Source organism: Hippoglossus stenolepis, chromosome 2 (assembly GCF_022539355.2).
Source record: "Hippoglossus stenolepis isolate QCI-W04-F060 chromosome 2, HSTE1.2, whole genome shotgun sequence".
Classification (NCBI taxonomy): Eukaryota; Metazoa; Chordata; class Actinopteri; order Pleuronectiformes; family Pleuronectidae; genus Hippoglossus; species Hippoglossus stenolepis.
This window is the reverse complement of record NC_061484.1, coordinates 19,535,676-19,561,287: the sequence shown is the minus strand read 5'-3', so window position 1 is coordinate 19,561,287 and position 25,612 is coordinate 19,535,676. Positions and strand designations below refer to the sequence as shown.

At 42.4% G+C, this 25,612-nt stretch overlaps 2 protein-coding genes across 2 annotated transcripts; both read left to right on the top strand.

The window, feature by feature from the left end:
• Positions 1-14: 14 nt before the first annotated feature.
• On the top strand, positions 15-16,592 carry pdcd4a (programmed cell death 4a). Its single transcript, XM_035170218.2, has 11 exons — positions 15-479; positions 6,480-6,794; positions 7,119-7,216; positions 8,735-8,848; positions 9,313-9,534; positions 10,158-10,255; positions 11,436-11,550; positions 13,342-13,449; positions 14,097-14,207; positions 14,319-14,458; positions 15,422-16,592. Exons 1-11 carry the CDS (start codon positions 434-436, stop codon positions 15,471-15,473), a joined length of 1,419 nt encoding a protein of 472 aa, XP_035026109.1. The 5' UTR covers positions 15-433; the 3' UTR covers positions 15,474-16,592.
• Positions 16,593-17,764: 1,172 nt separating this feature from the next.
• mogs (mannosyl-oligosaccharide glucosidase) lies at positions 17,765-24,472 on the top strand. The gene is made up of 5 exons (XM_035184258.1): positions 17,765-18,277; positions 19,351-19,714; positions 20,055-20,278; positions 20,423-20,616; positions 21,770-24,472. Exons 2-5 carry the CDS (start codon positions 19,366-19,368, stop codon positions 23,538-23,540), a joined length of 2,538 nt encoding a protein of 845 aa, XP_035040149.1. The 5' UTR covers positions 17,765-18,277; positions 19,351-19,365; the 3' UTR covers positions 23,541-24,472.
• The last annotated feature ends 1,140 nt before the right edge of the window (positions 24,473-25,612 follow it).

Sequence of the window (25,612 nt, the reverse complement as noted above, 5' to 3'; positions counted from 1 at the left end):
CAAAGTTAAAAACAGACTTTGTTTACCCGCAGACTGTTTGTTCAAATGCTCTCAGACTAGTTCACCTGCTTCCCTCCAAACCTGCCCTGGGTCCTCGCCTCGCTCTCTGCACCTCCCAACGCAGAGGAGAGACTAACGTGCATTTCTCTCACGGGACATTTTTGCAAATTCATTTCTTCTTCTTGTTTTTTTTTTGTTCTCCTCAGCTGAGACTGAGCTGCACGAAGGAACGGGGTCAGGGTTGTTGTTGTTGTTGTTTTTTTTCTCCCCTTCCTCCATCTTTAGTTTAAAGACTTTGTTTTTATAATTCATTTCTGGATCCGCCTGGTTTGTGTTTTTTGTCGTGCGGGTTGCAGAGACAGACAGAGAGAGAGAGAGAGAGAGCGAGAGGGATCTTCTTCTTTTAACCGAGCACTTGAGGCAGAGAAGAACCATGGCGACCGAAGTGGATACGTGGCCCGCCGCTCAGCAAGCCGACGGTGAGTGCATGAATTCGGCCGTGCCTTGCGTCGCCTGCCCGGGGCGCAGAGGCCGATGTCTGGGGGGGGGGAGCCCCGTGGCTCTCTCCCTGCTCCCCCACCTCCGCCATCCATTGTCCCTGCATGGGATGGGCTGCAGCCATGCTTCACCATGTGCTCCCTTTAAACCCCACACACACTCACACTCTGCCTCACACACACACACACGCATGATCGGTGCAACACGCACATTGACGCATCGATGCACTTCATCCAAAACCAAAACCATTTTAAAACCAGCATTTTAACGCTTTTTTTATTTTTTTATTTTTTTGCAGCTTCGTCGCGATTGTTTTGTTGTTGAGCTGCTTTCACGTTTAACCCTTTCGCGTTTGTGATTGGACGAGGACACGACGCTTACTTCCGCCTTGGCGAGCCCGTGTGTAATGCGCGATAACACAATGTCCTGGTGTATTTGTGTACCCGGACACTCTTCTTCGATGCGAAGGCACGACGCAGATCGAGCTGCTTTGTTTCCTGCCCCCCCTCTTTTACGATATTACACTTCCTCACTCTCATACATGTGCATAAACGACCCCGTTGTTTTCTATTATTCTGCACGTTTCAACCTTTTATTTAACACAGGAGACATTTTATTCCAATTTCCTGCAGAAAATCTGAAGCTATTGTTGTTTTTTTCGTATGTTGCACGCTTGCAGATCAAATTGAGCACAAAGCAAATCAAAAAACAGGATGTGATTTGTGGTTAACCTGCACCAGCAGCCATGTTTACGTCGTCCTACATGTCCCACACGCCCCCCCCCTAATGTAATTGACACTGTGAGTTATGTTTATGTTTTGCCTGTGTCTCCTTGTGTTCCCTGTCTATCTGTCTCTGAGCCTGACAGTGACGTAGCCATGTATAGCCCCACTATAAGAGCCAATAGGAACAGCCTCCTTTACATAACCTCGGCTGCTGCTGTATTTAAAGGTTACATAAGAAATGTATAGTGTAGCTGAGTAAACAGCAGGTTGTGTTGAGTCAAAGTGAGAATTCACAAGTTCAAGCTCAATAAAACCTGGATTTGTGTTTTGTATATAAAAAACACTTGCAGCTGATTCACCTTAGGTTGTACAGAGGGGGGGAGGATCTGTGCATGTGAGACACCACATGGTTTGTTGCTGGCTTGTTATGTTTGTGTGTGTGTGTGTGTCTGTGTGTCTGTGTGAGAGAACGGCACAGATGGCTTCTCCTGGTGAACTCCACTGGCCTTTCTCAAGGAGGGTCGGCCATGCTTGATCGAGCAGCCTCTGTTGATGAGGTTCACACACACAGACACACGCATGCTGTCAAAGAGTCTATTGTCTGAGCTGAGAAGGAAAACAAACCCCCAATATGTTGTGGGTCAGACTGGAAGCTGGACTCGCACAACAATATAGGGTGTATTTTAAACTGACATAGTGGAACACGCGTCTTGTCAAACATTATCAGTCAATCAACCTTCAAAACTTTATTTCCACATCAAAAAAGTTGATTCGAATTTCTTTCTGAGCGAATAGAATAGTAAATGTTAAAAACCAGTGTTAACTTCCAGGCTTGTAACAATTCTTCATTAAATTATCTAACTTACATTAACCAAAATAGTTCCAATTATCCTGAGCAATTCCCAATTTTATTCAAGGTAACAGGATTGTTTCATTTTGGTCAGACTTTCACACCTCAATTTATTTATCCAAATATAGCATATCAATTACCAGAGTTTAATAATGACTTAAAAAGTGTAGAAACACATTTTTTAGGTATTTATTGAAAGGACAGGAGAGGCCTGATGGGAAGGGAGCGGGGAAGATGCTCAGCAAAGGACCAGGTTGGAACCGAACCTGGGGTGCTCGATTTTCAGGGCACGCCAAAAAGTTAACTGAGCTTGGTGTCGGTTCTGTTTCAGGGGAGAATGTGTTTTGGGTATTTTGTCTTGATATAAAACTAGAATGAGAAATTACTTTAAAATGAGACATTATCAAGTAGTGTTTCTCCACTAATGATCTGCACGGCCTGTGTCAGTTATCGTTCAACACAGAGGCGATCTGTGTTCTTCTGATTGCCCCGTAGGTGCAGATTTATTGCCTCGTGTCAAACCACACCTCTGAGAACATTTACATAACTCCCTGGGTAAATAAATGCATTAAGTGCACAAAAGAAACCCGCAGCCTTAAACCTGAAGCCTTCCCTTCACGTTTCCTTGCCTTCAGTTTTTTTGCTAACCCCTCCCCCCCCGACATGCATTCATTAACACATTTACATCAAGTCCTCGAGTTGGGAAACTGAACCCCACCTGTGTAACGTGGTGTTTCACAGTGCACCAGTGGAGGTGATTTTAAATGAAAAAAACAAACACGTTATCAGACTCTCGGCCGTTTATCTGAGTTGCTCTAATCTCTTGAACGCACATCCCCCTCACACTATCTGTATTATTGCTCTGTGACTTTGCACAGGGTGACTCAAGAAGCACAGTTAGCAGAAGAGTGTGTGTGTGTGTGTGTTCATGGTCCTCATCCTCTGTCGTAGAAGTTTTTTTTTTTTTCAAGCTAAACTCAACTGGAGTCTCCTGAACTAAATGACAGTTAAACCCTTGAGACATCCACACCCTTCTCTTTTCCCTCTGATAGATAATCACCACAGGGCCACGTACAGGGGGGCTGCTCCATTTGTCTCCTGTATCAATGTGCAGATGCTTGATTTTAGAGGACAGTGGAAAGAAAGAAAAAGTTCTCTCTCGGCAGATAGTCACTCATTACCTCCTCCAAGGAGGTTACGTTTTCTGCAGTGGATTCAGATGTGGTTTCATAGGGGTATACGCTTTTTGTCAGCAGCTGTATATACTAAATGGAGCTAGAAACCTGTATCAAGTACCGATATGTAACTGAGAATCGTAATGTGACCTTAGCTATAAAGCTTGTTTTGATTTAAGGGGACTGTTGGGCCTTGGCGGACGTATACGTTCTACAGAGGGCAATTCTAACTGGACCTATATTTAACCAGATTCTTCAAAGGAGAGTTTCAGGGCTAAAAAAAAGCAGCACAACAATTTTATAAAGTAGAATAAAGACGAGAAGAAAATACGTAGAATCATAGCAAGTGTCTGCATGCATCATTTCTCGTCTTTTCTTTTTTGCAAACCGACGAGCTCAACAGGATTGTCGGCCCGTGCACGTCAGATTAGCCACCTCTGCCCTCTTAATCACAACCAAGAGTGCCAGCTGAAGTTAACACAGTGGATAAGTTGCTGGCAGCCTGGGATTTGTTGCAATATAGTTCTTAAGTTGCACAGGGATTTAAAAGGCTCTGTTCATTTCCTCCACTTTCTGACCGGTGCCAACGCAAAGCAGATTCAGAAGAGATGAAATTCAAAACAAATGGCCTCTGCTTTTAAACACCGGGCTGCGGCCTTTCAGGACAGATTCCCTCCAGACATGTATAGAAGTACTGTGCCACAAAGCGATAATGTAGCTGGTTAAACTTTGGATTACATCTACTATCTTTTACTTCCCTGGCCAAAATACACATTTTAGGATTATGCAGACATGTTTCACAGACACACGAGTTGACGCCTGCTTCACTGTGAAATCAACTCCCGGTGGTGACTGCGCACGAGGGCTTCACGTTTCTGTCGGAGGCTTCGTGTTTCTATGACACATTTGTGTGAGTTACAGACAGGATGAAGATTTTCTTTCAAACTAGTTGTATTTTACATGTTTTAAGCTCAATAGATTCAATCTGAAAAATGTTCTCTTTGCAGGAAACAGTTTTCTAGGGTCAAACTCACACATGCACACACATCATTGTTCACAGAGTGAAGCAGCAGGAAGAAAAACAATTTTTTTGAGTGGACTGGCTGCATTTGAGGAATTCTGACAATTCATGGTTGTGGGTTTGAAAACTAGATCCACCTCTAGGGGAGGTGTGTAAGAATCTGTGCTCTACTGACCCCCTTCTCATTCAAACAACATGGCAAATTCTCAAAACTAAACCCGTCAACACTGCAGCTCAGGCTCTCTGGCTGTGGAAAGCTCCCACGCAGCTTGTAGAGCAGAGGTTGTCCGTGGACCTGTTTGTTTTAACTGCAGGGGCAGTTTTTAATATTTGGTTTGGTGTTAATTTCTTTGTCGGCAGGTTGAAGATGAGTGTGTGAGTTTGCTGCAGCAGCTTTACGGGGACAGTGACCCACAGACCTACCTCTGTTGAGTAGACTACAGCTCTTTAAGCAGCAGCTACAGTCCAGCTCTGCATTACAGCCGCACATGATCCGTGCCAAGTTGAAAAAAGTGACTCGACTTGGCTGCATTTTATTGAGCTCGTTTTGCAACTCTCCTCTTGGCTAACACCTCAGACGTTTTCTGCTTTTTTCCCTTCCTGCTCTTTTCCAGTGGGCCGGCCGTGTGTTTGGCTCGCAGCCATTGGTTAGTTCCTAATTTACAGCGCTGGCAGGCCTTGTGGCCTACATGAGGGGAAGGGAGGCGGAGTCCGGCGGATGAGATGACACATGGTCGGTTGTTTACGGATTTTTGAAGACCATGGGTGTGGTGCAGCTCCGTCTTCAACAGGTTAATGCAGGGAGGTGTCCTGCTTTTTGCTCAGATGAGCCTCCCTCTAATTTGCTCTTTACACAGCTTGAGCCGACTGAACTCGGCAAAAGTTTTGAGCACATTTAAAAAGTTGTTTGCAACAGAAGTACGATGAAAACTTTTAGCTGCGGTTGCTGCCGATCTTCAGATAGTTTGTTTTATCTGTGGCTCGGACATTATCCCCCCCTCTCCTCCCCTCTGTGTGTTTTCCATAATACTGTAATCTATAGGGCCACAACGTTTCAAACTGCCATGCGGACACATGTATAAGAGGAGCTAAGTATTCATTACACCCTCACACATTCCTCCTCCTCCTGCTGCTGCTTTCCGTCTCTCCTTCAGCCTCTTGCCGTCATGTGACCCCTCCCGTCGTGGACCCAACCAGGCCATATGTAGTCAGGTCCACGCTAGCTGCTGGGGACAGATCGCGAGAATACAGAGGAATGAAAAGATACTGGTGTCAGCATTTCTGCAGCATGTGTTGCCCTTTGCTCCCTCCCTCCCTCCCTCCCTCCTTCTCTCTCTCCTCCCCCCTTCTCTCTCTCCTCCCCTTCCTGCAGAAACACTCCAGTACTACTTGTTGTTGTTGTTGTTGTTGTAATTCTTTCTCCACACTTACAAGAAGCGTATCCCTAAAACGAGTACTTATTTCTACTCACCAAATACAATTACATTAAGTTGCTTGACACATTGATCCATATTACATCTAACACAGCGTGCGTGTGTGTGTGTTGTTGAGTTTGCTCCGTGTTGTGTCGCAGTTAACCTGGTGTGCAAGGCACTTGACACATGGAGGTGGCTGTAGCGCACGCAGTCACTCAGCATTGTTTTTTTACGCTCTGAGTCGAGGTTTCCTGAACCCACACTGGATAAAAGTGTTGTGTTTGCAGTGCAGGTAAATCTAAGCCCAACCAATCACATTAGTTTAAACTTTGTGGTGCAGAGAAAACTTTCTGCCATAATATTTGTTCAGAAATAAAATCGTCTTTTTCCACCATAAGCATTCCCTATGCTCAGTTGAGCAACTTTAAACAATCTACAATCTGGAACTTGCGCCCGAAAAACTGGTTCAACTCTTCAACACTTTGCGGCTCTACCTCTTGTGTTTCGGGGGTTGGGGGGGGATTATCATGACCAATAAAACCAACCAAAACATTGTGACCACCATATAAATATATAAAAATCTAAGCTTCTCTATTTTTGTGTAGGGTTAAGGTTAAACGAGAAACAGTTTTTTTTAAATGTTAGCAAGTTGAACCAACTCCGAACAAGCCCGAGCACAAGTGAGCTTATTCTCTCGTTTTGCGTTCAGATGATGATGATGATGATGGTGGTAACTCAATGTGCAGTAATTGTTTCCTTAACTACAAATCCACTGCTCCATCTCTCTGATCACAGGCTTGTTCTCTTTCGACGGAAACCTGGCACACGCCAACCATCCCCGCGGCAGCCACGAGGACGAGGACGAGGACCTGCTGAACGAGGCCGAGCTGAACGGCAACTGGACGCCGCAAGAGAAGGCGCTGCACGATGCGCGGCTCAAGGCCAAAGCCAAGCGTCGCCTGCGCAAGTCCTCGTCCCGCAACTCCACCAGCGAGTCCTTCTCCGAGTCGGGAGATGTGGCAGGAGGCGACCCAAACAGTCCAAAAGGCAAAGTCAACGCCAACGACCGCAAATCCAGGACGGGCAAGGGCAGAGGCCTGCCAAAGAAAGGTACAGGTTGTGCTCACAGGGATTGAGGCAGAGGGAAATTACACTTTGAAGAGCTTGATTCATATTAAATATTTTAATTTGGAAAAGTTGAAACCACTGATATAAATAACAGTCATAGTTGTCTCGTCTCTGGTCGTGAAATGTTGAGAAGTGTGTATAGTTTGTATTTACACCATGTGCTGATTGTTGACAGTGACAATCAGTTTGGCTGAAAACCTTGTGTGTTTCATGACCTGCATTTCATCAGCTGTTCAAACTGCATTGGGAAAAATGAATCTGTAGCGAGCTCCACTTATCTATGGTTTGTTTGCTGGTTGTCTGCAGGTGGGGCTGGTGGTAAAGGAGTGTGGGGGGCTGCCGGGATGGTTTACGAAGACGAGGAGCCTGACGTGCGGGACCCCAACTATGATGAATTTGCCCAGGTGAGTGAGTGAGTGAGTTTGGTACCCGGTCTGTTTCTCCAGCATTTTGCATCATAAAAGTAGTGATTTCTGTTTGACTGAGTTATCGTTCAACGATAAAATCTGCAGATATGAGCCTTTCACAGACAAATTTATTTTCAGTATTGAATAATAAATCTTTCAATATTTTCCTCAATAAGTTGTGTATATATTGGTATAAAATGAGAGGATGAAATCTGTAGCTTGCTTCTTTTATCTGATCGATGATTTTAAAGATTCATTTTATTTTCATAAAAGGCGGAGATTCTTTTTTTCGTCAAACTGACTGATTCTTTAAACTTTATATATTCTGTCTCTGGTGCCAACCCCTTAAATACTGATGCTACGCAGCCAACATGTTGTTTTTCCACTAATGAATGAGCATCGGCAGCTCAGGTTAGTTTATCTCAGTTGTTGTTGGTCAGACGTGTTGTTTTCAGCAGCTTTTTGTTCCACAGAGGCCCACTGATCTGAGCTGTGTTGTGTGACACCTTTTATTTCTTGTGTCAAACAAATGTGCTGATGTTGAGGGTGCTGCTGCTGCTGATGTTGACGCTCCGTATATACAAGAGGCTTCGCCCTGTGAACAAGATGATTGTCAACACACCTATGTCGAGAATATATTGGTTTCTTATCTTGGAGCATATGATCAATGGACCAGTTTTTGTAATTTATACTGGATTGTTAAAGTATTGAAAACACAGGGCCACAGCTCATTAAAAAAAACATGTCCGCTCACATGATGGTTTCACCCAGATGGCCCCGTCCCATCACAATCAACTGTATTTTCAATCTTTAACCCCGTTATCGAGCTGAACGCTCTGTGGGACGCTGAGTTTGTCTCCTGCTAATGGTCACGCTGACTCAACACACAGTGGGAATGGAGCCTGTGGGATTTGGCCTTGAGAGCAGTGGAAATATGTCAGTGTGTTAAGAGGGAACTGGGACAGAGTGGTACCAAAAAAAAGCAGACGGGGACATGTGCAGTTGAATTTGAAGCAGCCTGTGGGGCTCACCTGAGCAGAACGCCTCCTCCCGTCCTTTTAACATTTTTTGGAAAAGCTTTATTCTTGTTTGACCAGTCCTTGATCAGGCTATAAATGGCTCTTACATGAAGAATATTGTCTGTACATGTAGAACAAGTACAAAGTAAAATGGAAAGTACTTCTGCTGGGATTATTTGATCAGTGCTGCTTATTGTTCTCCAGGTGGAGCAACACCTCACCTCAAAAGTAGCCAGACTGGTTTTGACCGACGTACTGGAACAAAAACCGACAAGTTTAAATTGTTAGTTTGCTTTGCAGAAGAAAACACACATAACACATCAGGATTTTTATATAAGTCACAATAATTTACATTTAACTTTTTTCTCAGGTCATTGAGCTTAAATGTCAGGATCCCATGCTGGATCAATACTGGATTGCAAATAAAAAGGTTGGATCTTGTGCATCCACTTTGTTGTGCATGTTACTGATGATGTGTGTTATTGTTGTTGTGCAGGGAGACACGGTTTATGCAAAGGTGTTGCCAGAAGTCGATGAGAGGGAGCTGGAGAAGATGGTCAACCCGATTGTGAAGGAGTACTTTGAACATGGAGACACAAAAGAAGTGCAGGTACAAGCTTTTAAATCATTTCTTCTTCCTCTTCACATGCTGCTGCATGTTCACCATTAATTAAATCATTAGATCAGTAACTGTATTTGTTAAGCTGCTCTCCGGCATGTTCTGGAGTCCAGACATTTTCCAGAGGGGCTGCATGTGTGAACGCAAATATCCAAGTCAGTCACTCTGGACATTTTCCAGTAGTTTTTCCTGCCATCCCCCAAGTAAAATGTCTGGAAAAATAGAGTGAACCCATATGAGAATACAGCAGGGAACCAGAGGGCCAAGGCTAACGCTGTATCTCACCATGTCCTGACATTTTCTGGAGTTCATGTCTGAAAAATGCTTTAGTGAGAGACCATGTAGTTCTGTAAACTGGATATGTCACAGTTTACACTTGTGTTATGCACATTAATAATTGACGAGTTTACTCCACAATAACCCTAATTCTTTTTATTTGTCCTCCTTCCTGCCAGATGTTGCTGAAGGGCCTCAACCTGGGCCACCATAAGTTCGAGTTCTCCTCCCTGGCCGTGTCCCTGTCCCTGGAGGGCAAGGCGAGCCACAGAGAGCTGACCTCCCGCCTGCTCTCTGATCTGTCGGGCAAGATGCTGTCACAGAGTGAAATGGCCCGAGCCTTCGACAAGACGCTGAAAGAGCTGCCAGACCTCATACTGGACACACCGGAGGCTCCGCAGGTAAAACAAAGACACTGTTGTGCATAAGTAGCTCATAAGAGGTTGGGGACACGCTTCAGGGCTTTACTCACTTTAAAGATTAAGTACGACACAAAATGAATTTAGTTTTGATTGATGTTACACACAACACTTGAGCTTTTAACACAATCACATTCATTCCTGGGTCAAATGACTCTGCAGTAGTCGTCTGTATTCATCGGCCTAAGCTTCAAATAACAGTGATGGAAACATGACACCAGGCTAATTTTCCTCCTGTTTCCGTAGCGATGCTATGGCGTGCGACTCTGAGGCATTGAAGTCTTAGAAGGATTTTGCAAACTCTGCAGCTCGTTACCTCCTCAGTTAAAACATGTTAGTATCTTGCTCAGATCAAGAATGTGTGCTAGTCAGATAATGTAAATCAGTCTAGAGGCCAAGGGTTGTAAATGGTATTATGTGTGTCCCCAATCTAATAAGTCGAATTAAAGAGGGCCTTAAATTGCTCAAAGAAAACAAGTCAATGATGAGACACATGCTACTATTCAAAAAGGATTGGGTAAAGTGGCACCACGTCTTCATGCCGTCACGCTACACTACAACATGTTGGACTTTAAGGTGCGATACTGGGATGTGTTCTCTTTCAGATGCTTGGCCAGTTCATAGCCAGAGCCATCGCGGACCACGTCCTCCCCATGTCTTTTCTGGACTGTTACAAGGGCAAAGTGGACTGTGAGCACGCCAGGTGAGCCGACACAAGCAAAGTTACTGTGCTTATTAAAAAAAAAAATCTACCTCATATTGTCATTCAAATAAATGTCTTTGTCAGGCGTTTTCAGACATGAACTCTAGAAAATTGGGTGCGGATATTTTTCAGTGTCTTTCACAAATGAAGAAAGTAGTTGGAGATTGTTGGGGTCAGACATGTTCACACCAACAGGAAAATGTCCAAAGCATTCAGGCGAGGGGTGGTTCCTGTGTAGAGGACATGAGACGTATCCATTCTGCTGCGGAAATCATGTGTTTTTGTTCACAGTGCATCCACACCACCGCTCTTATCACCAAAAGCTCTAAAATCTCCTCATCTTGTTAGACATCTCCAGCGTATTCTACGTGCAATAGCATCTCTAATACACCCTGAGATGTATGTCTATATTTTTCAGTTTTGCTGAAACGTTATCGAAAGGCCCACTCACTGTGAAATGTCCTGCTGTATTCTCACATGGGCTCACCCCACTCTTTCTGGACATTTTACGAGTGGACTGAAAAAGTTCAGGAAAATGTCCGAGTCAGCACCTGACTCGGACATTTGCGTTCTCACATACACTACAAAAATGGAATTCAGTGCATGTCAGAAATAATAGACAGTGGTTATGTTCTGACAGTGGATCAGTTTGAGATATTACTGAGAGCAAAGAAGAAGGAGCAGCCACAGTGAGGTGTTAGATGAAGAGCAGCAGGCGACAGGCTGAACACCTCCAACCAACTCGTGTCAGTGCACCTTGCTGTTCACAGCCTTGTGCGATGTGAGGTGTAAAATCAAAACCCAGAATGAAAGGTTATAACCTGACTTCTTTAGCAAAACATTGGTTTGTTTTACCGCAACAACAGGTGTTGCTGTATCGACCAGGACTGAAATCTTCAAGATTACCACTTTTTTTATGGGCTCTTAAGGTGGATCTGTCCAGTTAATGTCCCAGTAAAATGGGCAAACATGGAAAACAGGTGCAACAAAAATCCAATTTGCCGTTCCTCCTCTGAGTTTAAAAAGGAGCAGATGTGTGGTTGTCAGATAATATTTCCACAGAACACATCTGTGTAATGTTGTCTTGATCAATTTTGGACCTCCATGCTAAATTGGGTAATTCACTTTAGTGTTGTAGTAGATACATTTAAATCACGTTGTGGTGTCTTATTTTTTCCAGAGTGGCTTTAGACCGTGCCGCTGTGCTGCTGACCATGAAGAGGGAGATGGTTCGTTTAGATAACGTGTGGGGTGTGGGCGGAGGCCTGAGACCTGTCAAACATCTCGTCAAAGAGGTAAGATCAGTGCCGCACATTTAAAAAAAACCTTGCCTGCTCGTTTCGCTTCTCTAAATGATTTAATAGATAAAATCCCCAACACCTGAGATTGAGAACGAGCTGTTCTCTCTTTGTTGACATTATGTAAACAGAAGGCAGAGATGCATGCTGGGTAGAGAGCCACTGGCCAACACGCTGCTATGTTGCTGTGTCAGCAGAGCGCTTTTTCTCCCGTGAGAAGTGGGAACTGCAAAAACGAGGGGCAAACCCACACACACACACACACACACACACACACACACACACACACACACACACACACACACACACACACAGTGGCACCACACGTGTTCTCCTCTTTGTTTACATTTATTGTTCCAGGATCTTGATTTCGGAAGTGGTTGTGAAATAAGTGGGAGTTTCAACCACACATTTTGTCAAATTGTTAAGTTACACAACATTTGACAGGGACCACACTCATTTCAAAAACATACACATGTATGTTTTGAAATGAGAGTGTGGTCCGTCATTGTGTTTTCAGTTGCGTAGCGTTGTGCAATCCTAAGGAGAGTCAGCCTCTCCCGTCCACTTCTGATTTCCTGGTTGGTTGCCTCTCTCACTCACTGCTCTCGCTCTCTTCTGTCTGTTGTTGTCCTTTAACTCCTTTCAATTTCTTTATCCTCCCTTCTCCGTCACTGTCCTCACATTGACTCACATTCCCTCAGCTCGCTGAATTAGACCCAGAGTTGACTCAGAAGTGTTGGTTCAGCTCCGAGAGGTTTGCACTTGTTACATTGATCGCGCTTGTCTCAAACCTCAAGTGTGACTAATTGTTCCATAAATAGGTTCAAGTGAAACGGTGCATGCAGCTCCGCAGTTAACCACGCCGAATAAAAAATGAAGCCCAGACCTAAAGATTCGAGTGTAGATGCAAACAAGAAGAAATGCTTGAAAGAAGAAGGTTTTTGAAACGGAATAGTAATTGGCACTGTGATGGTGGATTGCATGTTCTGTCCATAACACACCCATGATTAATTAAATACAACCCGTCTAAAACATGTGTCTGGCACAAGGACCTTTTTCCTGCTGTTAATCTGCTAGCAATGGATTTAGACGCACCCTAAATACTCCTGCACCATTGGCTTTGTGACTGGTGTGAGTAGATTGTTGAAGTAGAGACGCTTGAGTTGTGAGTTATTTCAGACGTGTGCCAAGGAAGCCGGGCTATTGCTGGAGTCAATCCTCTCCTGTAGCTGGACGGAAATACTTTTGAGCTACAGGTGTTATTCAGCTCTTTGTGTTCATCCGTGTGAATACAGATGCATGTCGAGTTTTCTTCCCAAAAACTGTAAGACTTCCAATATCCAGGAAGGAATCACGACTTTTAACAAGGAAATAATAGATGTATGCTATCACATGATAAATTCAGCACAATCTATATATTTTTTTCATTCATTAAGTAAAATCCCACCTTTGCTATTCATGCAGTCAGATTTTTCAAAATAAAAGCCTCAGAAGGTGAAGGAATTTTTCCCTCTAAACAAATACTTTTCATTTTGTATAACGATGGACCGTTGTTTTGGTACACTGCTCCAATGTGAGTTAATAAATTTCGGTGCACATTTGACTTGAGTCTTTACAGGATCAACCCACAATAATGATGGTACAGGTATAAGTCTCCAGCTGTGTTTGATCCAGTCGGCACCTGCACTGTTAATGACCTGGTGTCGTTGTGCAAACAAACCAGAAATCTCAACAGTATATATTAAAGAATACAACAATGGTCTCATTCATATGCCTTTGTTGCAGATGAACCTCCTGCTCAAAGAGTATCTGATATCTGGAGACGAGAAAGAGGCAGATCATTGTCTGAGAGACCTGGAAGTCCCCCACTTCCACCATGAGCTGGTCTATGAGGTACTGTCAACCAACTTTCTCTCGTGCACATATATTAGCAGAGTTCAGTACTAGTCTATCAACCCAGAATGGTAACGCACAATGCATACCACAGAATAATCGTCCATCTTCCATACAAATGTAATAATGCTCAGTGAGGTTCAGATAGTTCAGTAAAAGTTTTCGCTGAATATTTTATTTGTGAGGTTTCTTATTTTGGCAAAGAAAATGGAATTTCATTTTGTTGAAACCCTAAAATATGTTTGTCATCAAAGTCAAAAACGTAAATACAATTATTAATAATTATAAATATGTGTTAAGAGTGTATATACACTTGTTTTGCTTCTTGTTTTGTAGTTGGGTGCAGTTTATGTTTTACGACCAGTTAAACTATTTTTACAGTTTGCAAATGATGATAATTTGTCAAAATGTCATAAGCTTTTTATTATTTGCAATACAAAAATTACAAGATCTTTTACGAGGACAACAGTCATGTTCAGTCCTTCATCTTCTCCTGACTCCTGGTGTAAAAAATGTCTGACAAATGTGTTCAAACACTGCCACCATGTGGGGAAATGTGCAACTTTCACTACTCTAGATTTGTGAAGCCTGATGCAGAACACGTCCCCTCTCTCTTACACACGATGCCGTATATTCTTGTTTTTCAGGTTGTAGTGATGGTGCTGGAGTCGAAAGGCGACACAGCCAGTCATATGATGATTAAGCTGCTTCAGTCCTTCTGGAAAACAGGCCTCATCACTGTGGATCAGATGAACAGGGTCAGTCCCTAAATGTCGTGAAATAATTTCAATCGATTTTAGACTTAAAGTATAAAAAATGTATGTGAATTTAATCTTTACTCTTCATGTCCATTCTTGTTCTTCCTGTAGGGTTTCCAGCGTGTTTACGATGAACTCCCTGAAATCAACCTAGATGTGCCACATGCCCACTCCCTCATGGAGACCTTTGTGGACCTCTGCTTCCAGGAGGCGGTCATCACCAAACAGCTGAGGGATGCTTGTCCCTCCAGGTTAGTGAATAGTTGATAATAAGCTCTTCAGAATATTATTTTTCTTGTTCTCTTATTATTAAGAATTAAGTGTTTCTCAAACACTAGTTTTTTATTCCTCCATGCCGTCGTCAACCGGTGGCAAAGGCATTAGATTTTCTGGGTATTGGTCTATCCATTCCATTCTTGTGAACATGACGGCTCAAGAACACTGTGAGGGAATTTCTTCACAATTGGTGTAAATGTTCACTCGGACTCAAAGATAAACTGATTAGATTTTGGTGGTCAAAGGTAACGGTGGCCGCACAAAAAGTTTTTCGGCCTCTTGAACATGATAGTTAAATTCAAACATGAACTGATTCTGTTGTTAGTTGTTAAAGGTCTCCGGTAAAGGTGACTTCATATGAGTCTGGGAAAAAAATCTGTCGACTGAAACCGACTGGTTGGCAGAGGCCTACAACCACAGGGCGTAATTGTAGTTTCAATATACTTTTCTTATTGTAAATAAAACAAAAAATGCATGGGTGCATAATCATTTCTGGAGTTCTCTGTCTCGAACACACTTTTTTTGTGCATAAGATGTTGATCTTAAAAAACTCACAAGTATATCATTTAATGAATCCGGCAAATGTTTTAAAACAGCTGGTAAGAATAGTTTTAGTGGGGACTTGTAGTATGTAGAAGAAGTAGATGGTGGAGCTTTCGATTGGGACTATTTAAAGATGGGGATGAATACACATTTGGTGCAGTACTATATATTTACATCCACAGGACTGTGTATATGTGACTGAACTCAGAATAAACTGCTCTGCCAATATTCATGAAATTGAAGGTACATGACAACCAGTGCAATAGTGTTGGTAACTGATGGTTTTAATAGTGGCACAGAGGAATGCACAGACAGCACCACAATTTGACAATGAGAAATATAATATTATAAGGTATATATCATACTATTATGTCTCTCAAACTTTTCTCCACCAGAGGGCGAAAGCGCTTTGTAAGCGAAGGCGATGGAGGCCTGATCAAGACCTAATGCAGGAAGAGGAAGAGTAGCAGGAGGAGGAGGAGGAGTCGCTACAGGTTCTTTACACCTTGGTTCTGTTCCAGCGTGTCCCCCTGACATCAGGCGCGCCGGCCGTTTCCTTGTTCCTCTCCTGATAATGTTGTCATTACACAAACCAGCGTTGACGTTCGGTGAAAGTAGACTGAAGAGTGCTCTGGGCGTTCAGTTCCCTTCATCTTGTTATTCACTGTTTTGACATTTTTGTAAGAATATTCTTTGTTTCTGGGGGTTGATGCGCCCCTGTTGCCTTAGTCTTTGTACCTGTTTGTGAAGAAATAATTCAAGTCAGAGCTGCAGAGGACAGACAGACACACAGACAGACAGACGGGTGGACAGGATGGGTTTTGTGGGAGATGAGCTAGGGTGGTTTGTCTCTTGCTTTGCTTCACCTGTTGCTGCGTCTCTTCTTTCTTTTTTTTCATGTTATGTGCTATAAATGGACAAAAGCACTTAAAAGACAGAGCATACTGTACAGTCAGTGAGCACTTAGTAATTTAGCTCAACAAACTTAAGCTTTTTATTTTCTGCCACAAATGATTTGAGATGATTAGGAACACCGTGCTTTGTACCTTCTGGTTCCAGTGCTTCTATCCATCCCTCATGAACAGCGTTGTTTTTGTTCTCTTTTTTTGTCTAAGGCAAAATTTTCACTTTGTACAGCATAGCTATGAATGCAAGAGGTGTTTGGGCACTGTCTGGGTGTTAAATTGCATTAGGGCAAATATACTTTGGAAGCTCTTAATGAAAATAAGAATACAGTGGGGTTTAATATGTGTAAAGTTAATTGAACAAGCAATATTTTGAGCACTCTCGCCTTTGCTTGCTATTGATGTATCAGCAGCCACATGGTCAAAGATGGATTCTGGACAGGTAACCTCACAATATGAAGCCAAACTTGCTCTGGAGAGCAGAAATATTCTGGATCATCATTAAACTTTGATATTGTTTAACACGTCTGAAAAGGCAGCCCTGTTCGGTATATTCAGATTGTTTTCTGCAACTGTCTGTAAAAGTTTTACATGTTGACCAAAGTTATAAAATGTGGATAAGAAGTATATTTCATTCATTAAAAAAGGCATCAAAATGAAATCTGTTTTGTTTTTCTTCTGTGCTGACAGTATTTATGAAAGGGGAACCAGGAGAAGTAGAGATGTGGTTCATCTTGTTTACTCTACCCTAGAATGGACCCTTTATATTTAGTACTTTATATTTATATCTGGAGTGGGTCCTCTCAACGGAGGCTGCCATTTTTTCTACAGTAGCCCAGACTGGACAAACTAAACACCTTTTTAGTTTTTTATGACAACTGAAGGCTGCCACAGGTTCTCTGTCATGTTTGGAAGGGGAGGATGAGGTGAGGGGTGTTCAGCTGCAACATGCAACTTTACCACTAGATGACACTAAGTTGTACACACTGAACCTTAAGGTTTTTATTCTGTATTTGTCAAGAATAAGATTTTTTTTATCTTTAAAAACACCTTTTATGATCATTATACCACATTTTAATGGTAAATGGGAAGATAATGCGGATGTAAGGTGAACTACAGTTGATGTCTTAACCAAATTCAGTGTGTAGTTGTAGAACTGTATGTGGAGGACTGGATTTTTCTGTTTCTGACTCCAGTGCTGAGAACCATAAGTGGTGTTTCATCAACTTTAAAGGAAAACCAAATCAAAAATGTCCACACTGTTCTTGCTGTGTGTACTAATTTCAGTCTGCAATGATAAAATTTGACATAAAGTTTATAATACACACGTGAATGTTAGAATACGTCTATGTTTTTAGATTAAAAGTAAATGACACCAATGTGTTTTATTTCTATATACTAATCATGGTTACATCTGATGACAACAAATGAAGAAAAAAACATCTACATCTACTTTGGTCATTAAATGTGATGTGATTAATTTGACTTAAATTGTAATTCCAGCCATTGATCACTAATTCCAAGAGTATGTGCAACTATCTTTGTTCGGACTCTGCACTGATTTCACTTCATTGTGGGCAACCGGAAACAAAACCTAATCCAAAACCTGAACCATCACCAATTCATGTCTAAACCAAATCTTAACCTAACAATACATTACATTACATTACATTTCATTTAGCTGACGCTTTTATCCAAAGCGACTTACAATAAGTGCATTCAACCATGAGGGTACAAACCCAGAACAACAAGAGTAGAGAAAGTACAATTTCTTCAAAAAAGCAAAACTACAAAGTGCTATAAGTAAGTGCCATTTAAGTGCTACTAAATTGTTGGTTTAAAAATGTTATTCAAGGTATACACACCATACTCCTAACTTTAACTTTTTCCTAATTTCTGATGAAGTCGGACATGTTGAGAGCCAGTTTAGTGATATTATAACTGCACCATTGACTATATATAAAAACTCAAAATTCCAGATTTTATTAGAATTTTTCAGTAACTAATTTCAACAGAAAGTGTAGTTCAATGGTACAAAACCATGACGTCTCCGTGTTTTCATTTACATTTATGGTGGCTGTATGATATTCATTTCAAACTTTAGGGCCAAATAAAACGAAGGAATTACGACGTTAACAAAATGATGTATAGCTGATGGAAAAATAAACAGATTGAATCGTCAAAATAAAACATTTGCTCCAGCTGTCAGTGGTTCCAGTCTTCTTTCAACCGACGGCACGTGAAGGCATCACGGGGAGCAGAGCCCACGTCAGTGAAGGAACCCGGAAGTAGCTCGCAAGCTAGCAGCGGAGAATGAGCAGCTGAGACTCTGCAGCGTCTCCACAGGTCTGTGATCCGTTTCCTCTATGAACATTAAACCAGAACCAGGTCCTGGAAGCATGTCGGTTCACGAGCTGACTGACTAGATGTGTATTATGTTGAAACAGCGGGGTCTTTGAAGCTAAAACTGACGTTAGCGCTTACTAGCGAGCAGCCTCAAGACTACGTTGCATTACCGGGTTGATTCGGCGGGTAGCGGCGGAATGTGCTCCGCGTGAAGCAGGTGTCGGTGGTCTCCTACCGGGAGGCTCCGTACATACCAGCTTAACGGAAAGAAACAGGAGAAAACCCGCTTCCGCCAGAATGCACCATGAGATGTTAACGTTAGCAAGAGCCGCTGTTTTTAGCCTGAGACGCTGCAGGAGGCTCCTGCGAGACCAAGCACAGAAATCAGAATGTCTTCTATATATATATATAACTATGTTTATAATTATGAGCTGTAAATATCAGCGATAGTTTTACTTATTGTGGTAGAGATGTAACCAGTTACCGGCTTATTTGTTGCACGTGGATAAAACCAGTCCAGTCTAAAAAACCTCAATCCGATTAATCGATCAGCAGGAAATCAATCATCACTTCATTTTAGTTTGTCTTTTTGGTCATTTTTTCAAAAACTGTACTGAACTGACTGTCACCTAAAGATGCAATTATTGTGGTTCATTTTTTAATACCTTGTATAATTTTATATCTAAAATCGTTCATCAATCAATCTGTCCTCATTGAGATTAGAGCTAAACTGGCCCGGCTAATATTGGCCAGTTTTGGGTTATCGCAAATGTATACCGGTTGATAGGTAACAATAAATTGTGCTAAAGAAATTAGTTTAGATTTGATGCAATTTAGAAATATTGTCTTCATTTCCATGGGCGGATCACGAGACAATGGGCCCCTGGGCACATGCATGTATAGGGCCCCCCACCTATAAGAGCCTGTCTTTCTGGTTTGGCTTGCAGTTGTGAAGTTAAACCTATAGGATATAATTAAATAAATGGAATGGACAAAAATTATAAAAGGAAGCATTGTTTTGACCAGATCTCTCAAATATTTAAATCCAAGTATCCTCCTCCTCTTGTCTCCAGTTTCAGAAGGGCAGGATGGGAAGGCAGAGGAAGAGGGTGGGGGCCAGTGAAGCTGCTCCACTTCCAAGGAAAGATGAGAAGCCCCCTGCATTTCCCCGCAAGGAGAAGAAAAAGAAAGTCGACATTGGCAAAGTCTTCATCAACATCTCTATTGGCCTCTGCATATTCAGTCTGATCTGGTTCTTTTACGCCCTCTACATGCGGTCCAGCCTGGCCAAACGGGTGGTGACTCTGCACCCGTCGCCTCCCGTCCTGGATGCAAACAGCAGCAGTGCTAAGGTTTCTCCAGAGAGGTTCTGGGGTTCATACAGGCCGCAGGTCTACTTTGGCATGAAAACCAGGAGTCCCAGGTCGATTGTGACAGGTTGGTGGACACATTCAGAACAAGCTGAAGCTGATAAACACACTTGTGTTGGGATGGTTAATGGAACATTTGACACTGACAATTCTGTACAAATGTGTAATTTTAATATATATTATAGTGGGGAGGTGGATGTGTGTGTGTGTGTGTGTGTGTGTGTGTAAGAATAATGTGAGTATATTTTGAAGATGGTTCTCAAAAAGTATTTTTAATGTTTTTCTGTGTTGATCAAATCTTCAGTGTTTAATTGCATTACATCAGGGACAAGGTGGGAAATCTTTATTTGTGCATAGTCTGTACAATACAGCCAAATTGATGTAATTTCATCATCACATCTCCACAGGTATGATGTGGATGCGTCAGTTTTCTGACATGGACGTGAACTTGAGGCACACCTGTGAGCAGGGGGATCGTTTGCATGGCTACGGCTGGATGATGCATGATGGGATCAACTTTGGTGTCCAGGAAATCCGAGACAACGATTTCACCCTAACCACAGAGTATGTTAAGAGGAGTGGAGGGGATCATGGAGGAGACTGGACCTGGAGGATCACTGCCAAGCAGCATGTGAGTTCTGCCTGTGTTTAGTCAGATTCACTGTGTGTTCAGATAATCCCTTAACAGGATATTACAGTTATTTGTTGTAATTATTGTCTTCTGTATGAAATATCAATGATTTAGGATACTGATTTCTTTTTTTTTACCCACCAGAGCTCTACACCTCAAGCGCCCGTCATCTCCCTAATGATTTACGCAGCAGCCGACACACAGGGAACTCTGGAGGCTCACGTCGAGGACAGGAACCGCCTCGCCTCCATCACTGGCTTTTCAGAGGAGCTCGGGAACTTTAAGATCACCTTCCGAAAGCCTGTTACTGGGGAATTATCCAACGCTAGATATGCAAGGTAAATGGATGAATACAGATCTGAACGGTATTGTGAGCAGCAACTTTCAAAAGAAAGTGATCATGAACCAGATAACCAGAGGGCACATAGTTGAGATGACTCAGTGCTCAATCTTATCAGGTGTAAAGATAATCTGCATAGAAAGATGACGGTTAGGAACTGTCAGCAACATCTGACTGAAAACTGTGGTTAACAAATTACCTTTTTAAATGAACAGAATATAGTTACACAATTTTAGAGTGGTGATTGAAATAGTTCAATAATCCATCAGTAATGGAACAAAAAGTAAATTTAAATAAAAACTGCAACTAGATGGCAGTAAAAGCGGGATTTTCACCATTTCATTTTTTAAGTTGTGATTTGCAGCATTTCAGTATTTATCACAACTTGTGTGTGTGTGTGTGTGTGTGTGTGTGTGTGTGTGTGTGTGTGTGTGTGTGTGTGTGTGTGTGTGTGTGTGTGTGTGTGTGTGTGTGTGTGTGTGTGTGTGTGTGTGTGTGTGTGTGTGTGTGTGTGCAAAACCAAAGAAAACCAGACCCCTTTGTTCACTGAAGCTCAACAACTGTAGTATTTCTTGCACTAAGGAAATCAGGACTGTCTGCTAGCTCTTCTAACAACATTCACAGGGAACAAATATATTTCACACACATGTGAATTGTATCTTAGGAACTAATAGAGGGATGTGAGGGGCTGTGTTGACCTGCAGCTATTTTAATTTTTAATTCTATTGAATTATTTGCTTTGTTAATTAATGTCATGGTAGAGGGGCAGATTATTCTTCTTTCTGCTCCTTTTCATTCAAGATTTAAGATTTTGTGAGAAAACCAACATAGTAAAATAGAAAGGTAGAGTATGCACTGATAGAAATGAAAAGAGTGGTATAAATTATGAGTTTGACGTAGAAGGATGGATGATGTAGTATAATTGGGAGCTTGAATTATATTTTACTGTGACCAGTCATTCTGTGTCACCAGTACAGCATGAGACAGCAAAGGTTCAAATATATTGTGCTAAGGCTACCTTAGCATAGCTCGGGTATAGTTCAGTTACGTTTATTTAAAGAGTCGTGACAAACTGTGAACTACACTTTGAAGCTTTGTTTCATAGATTTGAAAACACAGGACGATACCTAATGATTTTCTTACCTTTTCAGTTACAACTATCTTAAGACTGTGTCTCCTGGCTTGGAGAAGCTGACTGAGATCGTGAAGCACAGTCTGAACCACAGGTTTGTCTACAGCCTCCCCTCTGGTGAGAAGAGGCATTACATTGCTGTAGACACCTACAAGCCTCCCCATCACCAAAACCAACAGAAACCTGCTGACACGAGGCGGGAGAGCGACTTCGTGGTTCACCAGGTGACTGTGCAGATGCCATTTCAGGTCGAAGTTCTGTTTGAGTCCGGAAGCTTCCATGATCGTCCCAACCAACTGGTGGGCTCAATCATGACCCAGGAGCTGGAGAAGAGGAAGGCTGAGTTTGACGCAAAGTTCGAGAGGACTTTTGGCCTTGAGAGCAAAGGTTTCAGCCAGGCACAAATTCGATTTGGCAAGGCAGCGCTCAGCAACATGTTGGGTGGAATGGGCTACTTCTATGGGCAGTCAGTGGTGCAGTCGGGCTACAACGAGTACCCGCTCCTGTACCCTGAAGGTGCGTTATTCACTGCTGTACCGTCACGCTCTTTCTTTCCCAGAGGATTCCTTTGGGACGAGGGCTTTCACCAGCTGCTGCTCAGCAAGTGGGACCCCCAATTGACAAGAGAGGCGATTGCCCACTGGATAGACCTAATGAATATGGAGGGCTGGATCCCCCGTGAGCAGATCCTGGGTGATGAGGCTCGCAGTAAAGTCCCAGCCGAGTTTGTAGTGCAGCAGAATGAGAATGCCAACCCACCTACTCTTTTCTTAGCTCTTCAGGAACTTATCGAACAGTTCTCTGATAATCCAGACAAGGCAGCTTCTCAGCCAACTTTGCCTTTCCTTCGAAGGCTCTTCCCCCGACTGAAAACCTGGTATGAATGGTACAACACCTCGCAAACAGGACCCCTGCCCAACTCGTACCGCTGGCGTGGTCGGGACAAGGACACTAATCTGTTCCTCAATCCCAAGACCTTGACTTCCGGGTTGGACGACTACCCTCGAGCATCACACCCCTCAGCCGAAGAGCGGCATGTGGATTTACACTGCTGGATGGCATTATCCTCAGGTATTATGGCCAGTGTAGCTCGCCTTCTTGGCGAGCCCCATCATGACTACGAACTTTCACACCAAGTGCTCTATGACAACAACCTGCTGAATGAGCTGCACTGGTCAGAACAACTCCGTGCTTTCAGTGACTATGGCAACCACACCCAGTCTGTGTCCTTGCAGCAGGAGAAGGTGTACGTACCTCCTGGTCAACCACGCCATCAGTTCCCCATAGCTCGTCTCGTGCGCTCAGTCCGCAGAGCCCCCAAGATGCAGTATGTTAACGCTTTGGGTTATGTTAGCTTGTTCCCCTTCTTACTGCAGATCCTCCAACCCGACTCGCCTAAACTAGAACATATCTTCCGAGAGATGAGAGACTTCGATAAGTTGTGGACACCCTACGGCCTGCGTTCACTCTCCAAGGCTGATCCCCTGTATATGAAGCGAAACACGGAGCATGATGCCCCCTACTGGAGGGGCGCAATTTGGATTAACATCAACTACTTGGCAGTGAGAGCTCTCCATCACTACAGAAACACAGAAGGTCCATACCAAGAAAAGGCAGCTGCTCTTTATGAGGAACTCAGGACTAACATCATCAATAACGTTTATAGACAGTATGTTGAAACAGGATATATCTGGGAACAGTACAACGACAGCACTGGCAGGGGCCAAGGAAGCCACCCCTTCACTGGCTGGTCAGCATTGACAGTATTAATGATGGCTGAACAGTACTGATACTGTTGATTTCTTCTTGTGTTTTCTAAGATATACCGGCCTTCATTTATTTGGTGATTGAAACAACACCATGATCAGGTGTTATAGGAATATTGCTAGTTGATCAAACTCTACTCAGAAGAACCAGCTTAAAAATTTAAATCATGATCTCATTTACACATTAATTAAAATAACAAGTATCGTCTGAATGGCAATTTAAAACAATTACAGCCACCCTCACTTTGCTGTATGTTGAGCCAAGCACTGTCTAGTGCTGCTTGTGTACTTAAGATGAATTTTTCTGAATGAAATCAATTTACAGACACTTTTAAATACCTGCACCAATACCTGGAAGTCCACTTCTCTGAGGGAGGATTCATGCTTTCCCACGAGATGTGAGGACGGTTTTAAATGGACAGTTGTTACAGGGATTTGTCATAAACTGTCATAAAACTTTCACCCATAGATATCAGTTTTCTAAATGTGCCTGATGTTTTTCATCAAGATCCATAAATTATTCTCTGAGAAATCAACATCAGTATTGGAAAAACACCTAACATCTTTCATTGTTAAAGAAAGTGAAAAGATCCTGGACCCACACCAATATTTAATGGGTTCTTCCCGGACTCATACCTCATCTTCTTCCTCAAAGTTCCTCCAAACAAACAGACGGAGGTAATAAACGTGTTTTGGTTTCACTTAACAAATACGGAACTTCATTTTTTTTACTTGTGCCATGTGTTGATTCTGTCAGAATGAAATTTGATTTTAAAAAGTTCTTTCACTCTTGCTCAACATTTCTAAAACCGCTGAAAGTCGAGCCAAGTTTGTTAGTATAGAACAACAAAGAAATCAGCCATATTTTGTAACCTGTGTGTTTGACTGGCAGGGAAAACAACATGGACTGTGACATTGGTCTTGTTTTGTTAAAATCAATAAACGGTTTAAATACATTTTTGTCATATTTTGCTTTGTTTGGTAATGTTGGAAGTTTCCTCAATTGACAGAAGCAAATTGGTCATTTAAAGTTAAACCCACAGCTACAATCTCTGCTTGAAATGCAAGAGACAAAAAATAACCATCCACCTACTTTCTAATTTAAGCTCGGCTGTTACTGCTCAGACCTCGACACTCCTTCACACTGGTTGCTTATAACTGTCGATCTCTGTACAGAAGATAAATCTCTCACTGTTTAAGCTGCCATTTCAGTCTCTCACAGACAAAACGGGTCACTCCATAATCTGTCTCTGCACCAAATGATGTTCTTGTATGTGTACTCTGGTGTTTATGAAAAATGATAAGCCAACATGAAGACCAGAGAAGTGTCTGAGAGAAAATCACGTAATTCTGAAGCAGACAAAAGAGGGAAAATTGATCACAGCCATTGCACAAAGATTGGACACAGACAATTTCGACTGTGCTGAAAAAGAAAGACACTACTGGTGTAGAGAAACAAAGATGAACTGAAAGTTTGGAAAAACATCACAGGCCTGATGCAGTTTTTGGAGGAGTTGTCCGACCAAATAACCTTTCTTTACTTCTGCACTCCTGAAAAATGGGGCAGTCTAATATAAATGGTTCTATGTCCCAAATTGTGACTGCCATGACATAAAAGCAGAAATTCGGAACCCTTGTCTCATTCATGTCCTCGACCCAAATGTCTTAAATGCCTTCAAAAACAACAACCTTTGTAGTTTTCAAGGGGATATAACTTTAATTGTTCTATGTTATAATAATATATGTCTACACCATTCTGCCTCGGTAGTTTCTCAATGTGTGCACATTCTAATATTTGTATCTTGCCAATCTTACTAAGGTTGTTCTTGTCAGGATTAAATCCCATAATGCCTCTTTTTCTCTTATTACAAGTCCTTTCAAAGTTCCTAAAAATGCCTTTTATCCAATAAATAGCAAGCTCAATATCTAAGAGTTGTAATATTCAATCAATATTTGAAAGTGCCTATGTTATCGTCATACTCAATAGAAATGATAGAAATTTACAAATTTCGACGTAATCATTATCTGCTTCCTGTTTTGTATGTGAAGTGTCGGTATCACAGGATCGTCTTTAAGTCATCTTGCAGTTCATGACT